The sequence below is a fragment of the Xenopus tropicalis genome, chromosome 1 (assembly GCF_000004195.4).
Source record: "Xenopus tropicalis strain Nigerian chromosome 1, UCB_Xtro_10.0, whole genome shotgun sequence".
In the NCBI taxonomy this organism is placed as follows: domain Eukaryota; kingdom Metazoa; phylum Chordata; class Amphibia; order Anura; family Pipidae; genus Xenopus; species Xenopus tropicalis.
Window position 1 is genome coordinate 200,959,755 of NC_030677.2, and position 14,878 is coordinate 200,974,632.

Here is a 14,878-nt window from a genome sequence, read left to right on the forward strand (position 1 = left end):
GATGGAAAGTGATAATATTATTATTTGAGAGTGAAATACTGCTGCCAGGACACTGCCAGGCCCAGAATCAGGCGCTGGTCCCAAGACAAAGCAGTGTTATAGACATTAGCTGGGAGAAGGGGATCAGGTTATAATTATAAGTGTGGTGTGAATGTTCTGTACTTACACTAGAAGGACTAACAGGAGCACTCTCAACCACTACAAATATCTTCTCCCTTTCTTCTTCTTCACTCTGAGATATTACTATCTCACTGGGAGATTCACATTTGGGAGAGTCTGCAAAAAAGGACAGAAATTGTAAGATCATCATGTTTGTTTGCCTGAAAAATTAATGTTTGGCAGAGACCCTGGAAGTGGCTCCTCACATTAAAGAAACCAGGCCCAAAAGGAGAAAGTTCTTGCTTAGATACGGTACCTGCAAACTTCACAGATTTCTTGTTCTTTCTCTTTTTCCGTATCAGAGCCAGTGGATTCAGTCTGTTCACGGGCGTAGCTTTCTCATGGCTACTGGCATCCTATACAGATCAAACATGGGGAAAACATGAAGCATTTTGGCAGAAAACAAAATAGTACATTAAGGGGTAAAGGAGAAGCCTGAAATAAATGACTAATAGTAACTCACCGTGTCATTAGTCCAATTAGTGTCTGGACTTTTAATCTGCAATTGAGAAAAGGTAAAGTTTATATGCTAGTGAGTATGGTGTATTTGTTGAGACTATAGGGGTCATTTATAAACTTTAACACACAGTTAAAAAAGCCAAAACACATGCACATCCCCTCATATCTGCACTTTGTACCCTGCCTTCAAACCTTAAAGGAACAGTAACACCAAAAAATGAAAGAGCTTTAAAGTAATAAAAATATAATGCACTGTTGCCCTGCACTGGTAAAACTGGTGTGTTTGCTACAGTAACACTACTATAATTTATATAATAAGCTGCTGTGTAGCCACGGGGGCAGCCATTCAAGCTGGAAAAAAGGAGAAAAGGCACAGGTTACATAGCAGATAACAGATAAGTTCTGTAGAATACAATAGTGTTTTATCTGTTATCTGCTATGTGCCTGTGCCTTTTCTCCTTTGAATGGCTGCCTCCATGGCAACATAGTAGCTTATTTATATAAATTATAGTAGACTTTCTGAAGTAAACACACAACTTTTATCAGTGCAGGGCAGCAGCACATTATGTTTTAGTTACTTTTATACACTTTCATTTTTTGGTGTTACTGTTCCTTTAATGAATTGCTGCAGGAACTTTATTTTGGAAAACAGAGAATTGCTGCAAAGCACATGTCCGTATGGCAGCGCTATATTCATGGGGGGCTAGAGGGTGAAGGCATGTGGAGCACCCGTCTTCTATGCAGACAAGCAGGGATCTGCAGCTCATTATATAAGAGGTGCCATAACAGAACATAATGAAAAATAAAATGTAATTTGTATCCCAACTTGCTAATGAGAAAGTACAAAACTAAGCTGTTTCTGCTGGATGGGGAACGTCCCCTGTGTTTACTCACACATTATGAATGGGTGCCCCTGTAACTCACTATTGCCCATAAAAATGAATAACAGGGTCTGTCACAAGCCCCCACCAGCCCAAGCCTTAGCAAATCCTTTCAGCCAACAGTCACTTATTATTATATAAAATAGTTTCCGGGATCTTACCTTCTTCTTGATTGGAGGACAAAAGAGTGGCAGATTGATACCGCACTTCTGACCCATTAATGATATTCCTGTTTTATAAAGCAGAAATGGGATTATCTGTGAGTTTATTCAGGGAACAAAAGTAAACAGCACAAAAGCATTTAGATAGAATGGGTGCAACTTTGGTGCTGTATAAATGCCAACCAGAAAGCAATGCTGCAATGCCTCTATAGTATTTACCTATGAAACAGTACAGTGTAGCAGCCCTATGCATTTGTATCTTGTAACTAATACTGATACATACACACTAATGGAGTTATGAATTAAAAAGCACTAAATTTGCCAGATACAGTAACCCATAGCAACATATCAGCAGGAATTATATACTGGTAACCTATTTAAAAGCATATGGGGGTAAATTTAGCACAGGGGTCCCTTCACTCTCTGTACCTGCATGGTTTGATACCCTATAGCTTGCTCCCTGTCTGTACTACCCACCCCAGTACTGCTATCTAGATATCTTCCCTCTTAATTCAAATGCCCCACGAAGCAGTTATTGCCCCTGCATTTATGCACGGTCAAAAAAACAGCCTCGCGCCTCATTAGCTTAATTATAATAAATATATACTTACAGTTAATCAGGATATGAATAAAATAGCACAGGAGTCGCAAAAAAGTAAAAAAAATGCAAAAAAGTTGGCTAAGCACTGAGTGAGGGCTGTCGAGCGCTGCCCAGTAACTCACCAACTGTCATAACGGTTTTTTGTCGCTTAGTAAACAACTCTCTGGGCAGCTGTGACATCACGGCAGAAATGCTCTCTGTGTGGCAAGTAAAGAGCTGTCTGGGCCATTGTAACATTATCACAGCAGGAATGTTCCAGCCATCTGATTTGTGAATGGAAAATGAAATATACTGTATATGGGCACATTTAGACAGAATGGGTGCAAGTTTGGCACAAAAACAGCTGCAGATTCCATCATGTGGCACATCCTGGTGCCCTGTGTCTCTTCCGCTTGGCATCAGGGCTAAATGGCTGTCATTGTGCTATGTTTTCTAAACGATATTGTTCATTTAATAATAAAATAAACTTAAGTAATAAATAATAACCATTGTCTTCTCCCATATCACTAACTTTCTTAATGCACATAATTTAATGGACCCGCTGCAATCTGGCTTTCGGCCTGCGCACTCTACTGAGACAGCGTTGTGCAGAGTTACGAATGATCTTCAGGTTGCCAAAGCCAAAGGTCACTTTTCAGTACTAATCCTCCTAGATCTATCGGCTGCGTTTGATACAGTTGACCACTCCCTCCTGATGCAGATTCTGCATTTGATTGGTATCTGTAGACAGGCTGCATCCTGGATCTCTTCTTACCTCTCTAACCGTTCATTCACTGTCTCCTATGCTAATAAAACCTCATCTCCAGTTCCTCTAAATGTGGGGGTACCTCAAGGCTCTGTACTTGGGCCGTTGTTGTTCCCCCTCTACACGCTGCCTTTGGGAGATCTTATCCGTTCACTTGGTTTTAAATATCATCTGTATGCTGATGACACCCAAATTTACTTTTCGACCCCTTCGTTAACAGTCGAAACTGAGACTCAAATCTCTAACTGCCTCCTGGCTATCTCTAATTGGATGAACCAACGCCACCTCAAACTAAACCTAACAAAAACTGAACTAATGGTCTTTCCGCCTAAGCCTGGTCCTGACTCCTGCCTCTCCTTCTCTGACCATATTAACACCACTGTCAAAACCTGTCATTTTTTCCTGCGCAATATTGCCAAAACCTGTCCCTTTCTCTCTACTGTAACAGCTAGGCTGCTCATGTATGCGCTCATCCTATCCCTACTTGACTACTGTAACCTGCTACTAACCGGCCTCCCTAAATCCCATCTTTCCCCCCTACAGTCTATATTAAATACTGCTGCCACAATTCTCCTCCTCTCATCCAGGAGAGTTCAGGCCCTTCCCCTGCTAAAGTCCTTATCGTGGCTCCCTATTAAACAAAGAATATTTTACAAACTCCTTCTCTTAACTTTCAAAGCCCTCCATGCCTCTGCTCCTCACTACATCTCTTCCCTTGTGTCTCCGTACGTTCCTGGCCGACTCCTTCGTTCCTCGCAGAGCAATCGTTTGGTTGAGCCCCCCACTACAACTTCTGTTTCCCGCCTTAAACCTTTCTGCCTTGCTGCCCCTTACATTGGGAATGCCCTCCCTGATTTCCTCCGGAGAGAATCCTCCCTCAGTCTTTTTAAAACCAAACTAAAAGACTCCCTTTTGGAGCACTCGCCCAGCACCTGATCTGGGAACTAGCACTTATATTGTAGTGTCACCCACTGTGACCTACAGCACTTATATTTGCCTATTTGTGTCTGTAAGTTACCCTCCCATATAGATTGTAAGCTCTACGGGGCAGGGACCTCCATCCTCTTGTGTCTGACTCTTAACTTATTGCAACTGTATCTTGTATTTATTTGTGCTTATTGTAATACTTTGTATTTATCTATTTTAATAACCCTGTTTATATTAATGTATTCTACTGTACAGCGCTGCGTACATACAGTATGTAGCGCTTTATAAATAAAGTTATACATACGTACAATAACTATACCATTTTTTATATCATTATACCAACTGACATATACAATACAAGCAAAACAAGGCCGCCGTATTTTCCCAATAATGCAGGGTAGCAAACTGGGTCTATCAAGGCTTTGGCTGCCAAAAAGCACAGACCAGAGGCAGGCTGTACAAAGATTTGCTTTGCTGTAATGCTGTTTTATTGCCCCTGGCCTTGCCCAGTTCCCAAATAAAGGAGATAGAGAAGGAATCATAAAATTATTGCCCCATTGGTAATTTAAAAGCAGTCAAAATACAGATGTGCAGAATGTATCCAATATATGGGATATCCCCCTCCCACCTTTATCACCACTCAATTAAACAGCAACGTGACATTGGCTAATACTATAACCTCATGTACATGGGCTTGTATTGGCGTGATCTGATCAGAATAACTCAGCTTAATCTATTCGCTGTAACTATTATATGAAACACCAACACAGTATCTGTAGGCACGCCAATCTGTGTCTAACACGCCAATCTATACTGAATAGTTTAAGCTGTTTTATTTTTATCCTGAACTGTAATACAGATGCAGATCAGCTTTGGTGAATCACAGAATGCATTTATTTCCTTACTAAAAATATGTGTATGGCATCACTTGTAAGTGCAAAACACTGAGGCATTGGTTCCTATACTGTGTCTAGCCCCCCTAGGAGGGCCTGGAGCAGTGACTGGGGGGGGTTTGGTGAAACTGCTCCTGCAAACCCAATTTATGGGTCACGGAGTTTGAGATGAGGAACAAACAATTATATGCTGGAAATTCTTGATACCATGGCTGAATGGCTCATACAACATTTCCAAATATTGGCAAATTAGTTAGTCCTAGGGAGGGAGGTCTAACTGTACTTCAAATGGGGGCTTGAAGTGGAAAAGCCTGAAAATGGCCGCGCTAAGGAACACTAGCAGTAGCAGCCGCTGAAGGCAGTGTGTATAAGGAGCGAGTATAAATGCAAAGTACGTTTGTGAATAGCAGACAGGTGTGAACTATTTTGTATCCATGCTGCTCCTTGCAATTGAAACATAAGGTGACAGTACTGGAACGCAGGCAAGTCACACTGCTGCCCCTTATAGTGAGGTTTTTAGAAATATACCCCCCCCCCCCCCCCGGAATATCAGAAGTCTTACTGTAAATTCTATGCATGGCGGTCTGTGCCCATTTCCACTCTCCCTGCCCTTGTGAAGAACAGAAAAATAGAAATAAAAACACACAAGCAGGTTTTTTTTGTACAACAGGTACCATTTTGTTGCAAGAGGAGAAGCCTTTTGGCAGTGTAATACATTCACATAAAAAAAACAAAAACTTTTTTAGTTACAATTCATTTGCATAATATACAAAAATAAAGTGAAAACACAGTTTTAAAAAGTGCTACAGTGTTGCAGAGGAAGCCACATCTTGACTTTAACCCACTGCAGAACAAGTGCCAGGGCCTAGGAATCTATTATCTGCAGCACATAATAGGCTTAAAACAAAGTTGAGCACAAATCATAATATAAAAGTTAAAATAAATATTAAATACAACAAAGTGTGCTGCCCAATTTCCCCAACATAGTAGGGCAAATATCCATTATACCTATTGTTCAGGGGCCATAAAAATAGCCCTTGGGCGGCCTAAAGGCTTCCAGCCGGGCAGCACTGATCATCTGTAAATATTGCTTTAAGAAACCCACTGAATCCCAGCAGTGCGCAACCAAAAACCGCAATTGATTGATGCTTAAAGGCCAACAGTCCAGCTGACAGAAGACACAGGACAGACACCAATCAGAGAGCATTTCACAATCACTACAGCTTTTCTTATTTAAAATGGTAAAATGTAAAAGTCAGTGGGTAGCTCATCCAGTGTATTGTTTCCTATGGAAAGAGTCAGTGATGCCTGCACTTCCCAGCATGCACTGGGGATATTCCCTCCTGCAGATGGAGCTCAGAGCAGCCGGCGATGGGTCTCCAATCTCTCCATTGTTTTCTCCTTTTCCCAAGTAGATTCCTGAGAGACTGTTATAGCAGAACACAAGTTGCTTTTTTTTTTCCAGATTTTTTTTATCCTACCCCGTTGTTTGGTGCTTGTGTCAAGTACCGGAAGAAGAGAGTTTCGCCAGCAGATTCTGCAAATTCTGTTTGACGTCACATTTATCCCCAATCAGCCTGAGCTGAATGACCAGCAAGTTAATAGGATCGGCATCTAAAACACAAAAGGGATAAAGTCAAGTTTTAATCCATCTGAACATAAAGCTGCTAATGTTATACAATAGACTATCCACAAATCTGCCTTCAGTTTGTCTTATTAACCACTGTAGATAAATTGATCAGACTGACCCAAAACACTGACATTTATTCTGCTGAATAATGAATGACCGAATCGGAATGAGGACAAATGAGAACTTGTTCTAAATTTAAAAAAAAAATAAAAAATTATACATTATCTTGAATCAATCTAAACGTGGCCATATACAGGCAGATTTAAGCTGTTAATTTGAGTCCTTTTGACCAACTGGGCATCTCATATGCCTGTGTATGGGGCCCCCGATGGGCTTTCCCGAGCTATATCTGGCCATATGTCAACAGAACAGGTTTCATTTTCCCGTCGGATTGGGATCAGCTTGTTGAAGTTGTCCTTGACCCAACGGCTCCTGTGCCCCTTGTTGTAATTAGATTGTTTGTCCCTAGGGCAACCTATCCCTATCAGCCACCTTAACATATATAGCCACCTTAACATATATAGCCACCTTAACCTCAAAGAAATTGCCAATATTCCCCAATTAGATCTTCAGTAAAGAAACAAATTCTGGCCAGTGGTGCAAAGGAAAGGACTAAGTTATGATTTATCTTCTGTTCCAGAGGGAAACCTTTTAGTTTTCGGCAATATATTATACAATGTGCCCAAATCCCTAATAAAGCACACAGCCGTATGGCAAACAGCAAGTGCGCTGCTCAGGTATAGGCTTATCTATAGGGGGGGAATGACTCACTGTACAGACAATACCTACAGGAGAAAAACAAGTGACTCACTCGCCTAATTATACCTTCTGCCATGGGGAAGCCTCCCAGTGTTATTTTTCTGAGGAGACTTCCTGGTCCCCCCCCCCCCCCCCACTCCTGCCACACTTGTATCTACATTATATAAATAGCAGAGAATATGAAAAAAAGTCTGAAAATGTATATATCTATCTATATATATCTATAGAAACGAGTTGCTGGAAAGCTGCACTCCATAAAATACGGATGATACCTGGGTGCCCGTGCAGGAAGTGTACATACACAAGGTTAGATTGAAGTTTTTCACGAAGAATCACAGAAGTTTAAATAAATGTGAGGCTTTATTCAGTCCGCACTGACTGAATAAAGCCTCACATTTATTTAAACTTCTGTGATTCTTCGTGAAAAACTTCCTGCGTGTGCGGTCAATCTATATACACACACACATGGAACAAAAGCATGAAAACACAAATGTTAAGACAGACCTAAACAGCCATGACAATAACAAAAGGGCACCCTGTGTTTATGAGAGTGCTGGGGGGCCCTGGGGAAGCAGGAGGGTTACACAAGAGATTGATTCCAATAGCTTCATCCCCTGCCCCCTCACTAGGGGCCCCATCTCACCCACCTCCCCACTGCCCTTTGCTGCCAATAACTATTTTCTTTAGTGCCCTTTACTCTTTACCCAACTGAGCCCCAATGGGGCAGATGTGACCCCCCAAGATATCTTTATGACCCCATGTGGGGGCTCCATACAGTGACATCAGTTTGATGTTGGCAAGTTACTGACAGTGCAAAATAAAGCCTCAACTAATAGAACCAATAGAACCACTAAAACCAATAAAACCACTAAAACCAATAAAACCACTAGAACCACTAGAACTAATAGAACCACTAGAACTAATAGAACCACTAGAACTAATAGAACCACTAGAACTAATAGAACCACTAGAATCACCCCCCCCTGCTACATTATTTCTACCATTTTACAGAGCCCCAAATCTCTCCCAGCATGCTTTGTGATAGCAGGCTAAAGTACAGCTCCCAAGGCAGCTTCAGCCGGCTGAGAATGCATTGTGGGAATTGTAGTTGCACCGCAAGGAAGGGTCAAGCCTATAAAGCCAAAACTTTGCCAAATAATCTCACCGGCTTCAGCAGCAGCAGCAGGAGGAGGAGGAGGACGCGGGGCAGGAGCCTGAGGGGCAGCAGGTTTCCTATAGGCAGCTGTTCGCGGCTTCATATCGGCCTCCTGGCGCCCTATGTTTCAAGATAAACCGCGGGGAGTCACAAAGCCGCTTCTGCCGGCGGTGCCACTCACAGAACGCAGGGATCGCAAGTACCGGCACAACTAGAGCGCCTCTTCATTTATACCGCTGGCTCCTCCCACAGGGAATCCCCACACAGGAGCCGCAGCGTCAGGACCAGCATGCATTTCGGTTTGCCACACGCAAAGGCTTGCGTACCCCTTTCCAACGTGGAAAGCAACAGAGTCACGTGTACTCCCGGGGTCACGCCCCCTCTGCTGTGGGAACCGCCCCCTCTGCTGTGGGAGCCGCACGGTCTGTGTGAGGGGAGAGGGAGTAATGGGAGAGCGCTGATGGGGGAGGGCTGATGGGGGGAGGGCTGCGGGACTGGCATACGGGCGGCACAGGGTTAATAAGAACAGATAGAACATGGAAGTATGTGCAGCCTGAATGGGGGAATGTGTGAATAACGGAGCGCTGTGAGGGGAGGGCGCTATAGGGATTTGGGGTAAAGATGTCTGCTGGTTGCACTCAGTTAGTCTGGGGTGGCCGGTTACACTGGGGTGCCTCCCACTTGCTGAGCTGTTTGCTTGCCCTGTGTGCCCTCTGGGTACTGGCAGCGGCTGAGCCCACAGAGGGAGGCTGTGCCAATGTACAAGGGGCAGGGGTGGGGGAGGCAGCTCTGTACCAGGGCAGGGGGCAACACAGAGTTCCCTCAGAGGATAATGTGGCAGTCCTGTCTGATCAGTGGGAGCCCTCCTCCTTCCAGCCCTCCAGCGCCTTCTCTGGCACTGATCTGGGGACAATGGTGGCAGACTCCTACAGAGGCCCCGGCAACAGTGACAGGAGGAGCAACAAGGAGCTGCCCATACTCCTCTGGTGGAGCGAGAACTTATTCCCCCACTTTCCGGGGGACGCGGAGCGAATAGACTGCCCCCTCAGCTCCTGCATGGTCACCAAGAACAAGAGCGTCAAACTCCACAAGAGGACAAAATCCATCATTTTCTATGGGACCGACTTCCGGGCCTACGAAGCCCCTCTGCCCAGGTTGCCCCACCAGACGTGGGCGCTATTTCATGAGGAGTCGCCGATGAACAACTACGTACTTTCCCATTTGCCCGGCATTAGGCTTTTTAACTATACTGCCACTTTTAGCAGGGAGTCCGACTACCCCCTTACCTTGCAGTGGCTGCCCACGATAGGCTACCTGCACAACCCAGCACTGTCTATGGCAGAAAAAAACAGATGGAGGAAAAATGGATATGCTCCTGTCTTGTATATGCAGTCTCACTGCGACGTGCCGTCCGACAGAGACCGATACGTGAAAGAGTTAATGAAACACTTGGAGGTGAGCAAATATTCTACTACAAACTACATTCTTCAGAGCAGTGAAGACTTGAACTTCTTTACGGGCACCTATAATAGGCAAATTGTTTCCCCCAGCAGAGGTGCGGCTAACAGAGCCTACACTTTGTTTGGGGAAAACAATGCTATTTTGGTTAGAAAATGCCCCTAGTGAGCGCTATGGTGCCCAGGCCGGTTGGCCACGTTTAGTCACACAAATGCTCATAACGAGCGAGTGTCCTGGCTCAGCCATTATGTTCATGCATGTAATCATGCGATGATGACCAAGCTGGGACACTTGTACTGTCTCATCATGTGTATAGTTCTAAAATGGCTGCCAGAACCAGAAGCCCCACTATTATTGTTTTGTGCCAGAAATACAAAAAAAAAACATAGATATTTAAAAGGATAGGCAACAAGTATGCTCAGCACAAGCCCTATTCATTAAGTTTATGTTAAAAATTGGTGTATACTGTCCCTTTAAGGAGTATTACCAGTAATTACTTTGCTCCTTCTAAACAGATCAGAAATAAACTGAATGGTAAAGCAGCTGCTGGTACAGTAACTGTTCTTACTGCATTTTAGATTGATTCATACGGGCAGTGTATGAAGAACCGCGAGCATCCCAACAAGAGACTTGAAGACACATCGACGGCTACTACTGAAGATCCAGAATTCATGGCATTTACAGCGAGATATAAATTCCATCTGGCCATGGAGAATGCCATTTGTGCAGATTATATGACCGAGAAGCTTTGGCGGCCGATGCATTTAGGAGCCATTCCAATTTATCGAGGGTCACCTTCCGTACGGGACTGGATGCCCAACAACCATTCTATTATAATGATTGATGATTTTGCGTCTCCGAAAGAGCTGGCAGAGTTTATAATGACTTTAGACAGTGATGATGAGCAATACCTGAAATATCTGGAATACAAAAAGCCTGGCGGGACCACAAATACATTCTTGTTGTCCAGCATGGAAAAGCGAGAATGGGGTGTGAACGACATGACGGCGCCTAATTATCTGAATGGGTTTGAGTGCTTTGTCTGTGATAAAGAGAATTCCAGAATCAAAGCAGAAAAGACATATAAAAAGTCCCAGCAGGGAGGTGCTGCTCCGGAGCCTCATATTGCAGATTTCAACCATATGGGCTGCCCAATGCCAACCCCTGGATTTGGTAGCGCTCAGGAGATCCCTGAAAGTGACAGGTAATCTCTATTTACACTATAGGGACCTTTTATAAATATTCACCACTGTGTTCCCCAGGGAATTGCTCAGTAGTACATCCCTCAGTCTGAGCTTTGCTACTTCACCCACAGTCTGTATTTATTGGTCACTAGCGAGTATATGGCTTTCTGCTGCCCTAAGGAGCGCTCGGCAGTAGTGTTTGCTCCCGGCCTAGGAATCTAGACTGCTGTAGTAGTTGGTGTGTACAAACTGTAAACTGTTTGTGACCAAGTGAGCAATACCCAGGCTTTAGGGGGGATAATGAAAAAGGGGCTGCCTTTATTCTATTGTTCTGTGCAGTCAGGCCAACATAGCAGATGATCGGACCAGCAGGAAGTGAATTGGAACTGCAGATCCTCTTTACTTCCTGTTGCTGCACCATACACTGGTGGATTATGTTTTTAAAACTGCCCCTTTGATAAATCAACTAAATACCATAGAACATAAATATTATTTTGTCAGGCTACAATACATGTACTGAAAAGTTTCTTATGATTTTATTGATACATGTATAGCCAGCTATAGCGTGTTGCCTGAGTTAAGTTGAATTACAGGTCACAATGGACAGAAACAGTGTATGACTCTTGGAAGACTTGAGGAGTTTAGTAGCAAAATCACTACTTTTAAAGAATGCGACTGTTCCATTGCATGTAGGGTTAAGGTCTCCATACCCGGGCCGATTCTAGCTGCCGATATTGGTCCCTTAGACCGTTTTGGCAGCTAATCGGCCCGTGTATGGGCACTACCGACGGACCTGCCTGACCAATATCTGGCCTGAAATCGGGCAGATATCGATTGGGCAGGTTAAAAAATCTAGTCGGATTGGGTCCCCGAACTGACTTTGCCTATACCCTTTGTTATAATTCGATTATTTGGCCCCAGGGCCAAACGATCGCATTAGCCTACATGTTCCCCAATATCGCCCACCCGTAGGTGGGGATATCGGGTGAACTCCGCTCGCTTGGCAACCTCACCAAGCGAGCGAATCTTCACGTGTATGGGGACATTTAGATGAGTTAGGCCTCCACATATTGATTTAAAACAACATTAGGTTTTTTTTTTTTTTTACAATTGTTATTATGGCGACGTTTCCTAGTGTCTGCCCTTATATCCTCTTATTTACATTGCATTTGGATCTGAGGCTGAAACCCAGGCTCAGCTCTCTCAGAACTATATATATATATATATATATAGTCATATAGTCTACTCAATAAATTACTTTTTATTTTTGCACCTAAGTCCTGAGAGAGCGGCTTCTTTTTCTTCTTATATATATATATATATATATATATATATATATATATATATATATATATATATATATATATATATAACCGCTGTGGTTTAGCAGCACCATTGTGATGGCCCAAATTCCTAAAGCTACAATCAAAATCTTTGTTTTGAATGTGACATTAGAGCTGGCCATACGTGCTGAAACTTAGTCAGGCAATTTGGCTGATTTTGACCATACTGGCCAACCATCTGGTCAGTCAGTGGGCTGTTGTGGCCACTTTTTGCACTGTTGTGTCTGTTCAGGCCAACCGGACGATTAATGGGAACAGCAGGAAAATGCTCCTCTTCATTGGCTTTCCATCCGTGATTACCACTTAGATTACCAGTCCCAATGGGATAGAAAAGAAGAGGAGGCACATTTTTCTTCTGTTCCCATTAATCAAACCATCACAACAATGTTAGCTCCAGACTGGAACTCACCATCCCCTTTATTATTATATTATTTGCTTGAGTATGTTAACACAGTTGGTTTTATAAAGTATTTATCTCCTAAAACAAATCATGACGTTTGGGCTAATGTAATTTTGCTTTCTGCAACGTGAAAACAACTTTATTTACTTTTTAACTTAATATATTCTGTTGTTTTTCAGCTGGAAGCAGATGTGGTTGCAGGATTACTGGCAGAGTTTTGACCAGGGCGAGGCTCTTACTGCGATGATTCAACGAAATGAAACAAACCAAGATAGATTTTGGGATTATATGCATGAAACGTATATAAAACGAAGTATGAATCACTGACCTGTAGTATTATATAAATTCATATTTTTATATGTTTGGGGTGTTTTTTTACTATGTCATTGCCAAAGTTTTTATGCCAAAATATTTAAGTGAAGAAGACCAAATTCAGGATTATGAGAGAAAAATAAATCTTTCATGTTACAAAAATGAAGTACCTTCTTTTTTTTTTTTAGTTGGTAATTGTGTGTAAATTCCTGTCAAGTATGTCAGGGCAATATATCTGTATGCAGTTAAATTACATTACATTACATTACTGCTTCTGGAATCATGAACTCAAACTGAATTTTAAAAAAATTCTTATACAGGTATGGGACCTGTTATCCAGAATGTGGGACCTGGGGTTTTCCGGATAAAGGATCCTTTTGTTTTTTGGATCTCCATACCTTAAGTCTGCTTAAAAAAATAAAACATTAAATAAACCCAATAGGATTGTTCTGCCCCAATAAGGGGTAATTATATCTTAGTTGGGATCAAGTACAGGTACTGTTTTATTATTACAGAGAAAAGGGAATAAATTAACCATTAAATAAACCCAATAGGGCTGTTCTGCCCCCAATAAGGGGTAATTATGTCTTAGTTGGGATCAAGTACAGGTACTGTTTTATTATTACAGAGAAAAGGGAATCATTTAACCATGAAATAAACCCAATAGGGCTGTTCTGCCCCCAATAAGGGGTAATTATATCTTAGTTGGGATCAAGTACAGGTACTGTTTTATTATTACAGAGAAAAAGGAAATCATTTTTAAAAGGTTGAATTATTTGCTTAAAATGGAGTCCATGGGAGATCGTTTTCCTAATTCAGAGCTTTCTGGATAACGAGTTATGCATAACAGATCCCATACTGCCTCTTTTAAGTCAATTCACCAGAATACAGGCTGTGGGATATAGATGTCTAAAGGTTTGGAACTGTCCAGGAACCTCCAGGCCCTTAGCTAACATTGTCCGTTCCTTGTTCAGGAAGCCTGCCTATGCTATGCTATATGTGTAATACATATTATAGGGGCACCATATAATACCCTTGGTATCCTTGGTACCCTATCATCGCTTTCTGAATGCCACAAGGTTTCTCTGATGTAACACGGTCTAAAACTGTATCGTGAAGAAATCAAGATTGGCTTTTTTTCCACAATAAAAAAAACATAAAAATTCCTTTTTTCCATGATTAAAAAAAAAAAAAAAAAAAATTGGGATCTTGAATTTGAGTTCTCAAATTTTGACACTGACACGAAAAAAATCTCAAATGAAAAATTTGGGGAGCTCAAAGCTAACGTGTCTCTATAGAAGTCAATGGGAAGCATTCAAACAAGTTGATGTTCGTCAAGTAGATTAAAACAGAAGAGATTTTACATCCTCTCTGTAAAATATCTGTTTTTTTTTCCTTGATTTATTGGACACATAAAGGATAACTAAAATCACTAGATGTGCGATTGGTCCTTGCCCGCTAACAATAATTTGATGAATCACACTGGAATTGGTCGTTAGGGAGAGGAACATTTTAACGTGTATGGCCAACTTTAGAGATCCGTTGGTCTGGCCCAGCCTACAACTCACACAGGAGATTCCAACTCCCTGCAGCCTCCTCTGGCTTTATATTTAGGCCCCAACCTTACCCAGGGCCCCATATGTATGTATATCTTTATTTATAAAGTGCTACTTATGTACGCAGCGCTGTACAGTAGAATACATTAATACAAACGGGGGGTTATTAAGATAATAATAGATAAATACAAAGTATAACAATAAATACAGACAAATACAAGATAAATACAGTTGCAACAAGTTAAGAGTCAATG

The 14,878-nt window shown here is 42.2% G+C and overlaps 1 protein-coding gene and 2 long non-coding RNA genes across 3 annotated transcripts; 1 reads left to right on the forward strand and 2 right to left on the reverse strand.

Annotated features, from left to right (window-relative positions):
• Positions 1-179: 179 nt before the first annotated feature.
• Positions 180-772, reverse strand: LOC116408049. The gene is made up of 3 exons (XR_004220697.1): positions 623-772; positions 416-515; positions 180-276 (listed from the first exon to the last, which is right to left on the reverse strand). It is a non-coding gene; the product is annotated as an uncharacterized LOC116408049 (long non-coding RNA).
• A 4,707-nt stretch (positions 773-5,479) lies between these two features.
• LOC100494751 lies at positions 5,480-8,612 on the reverse strand. Its single transcript, XR_208167.4, has 2 exons — positions 8,381-8,612; positions 5,480-6,440 (listed from the first exon to the last, which is right to left on the reverse strand). It is a non-coding gene; the product is annotated as an uncharacterized LOC100494751 (long non-coding RNA).
• Positions 8,613-8,765: 153 nt separating this feature from the next.
• Positions 8,766-13,224, forward strand: fut11 (fucosyltransferase 11 (alpha (1,3) fucosyltransferase); the record flags this gene model as incomplete). The annotated part of the gene is given in 3 exon segments (NM_001002904.2): positions 8,766-9,826; positions 10,408-11,033; positions 12,936-13,224. Coding segments are annotated over 3 exon segments (1,608 nt in total). The 3' UTR covers positions 13,084-13,224.
• Positions 13,225-14,878: the final 1,654 nt, after the last annotated feature.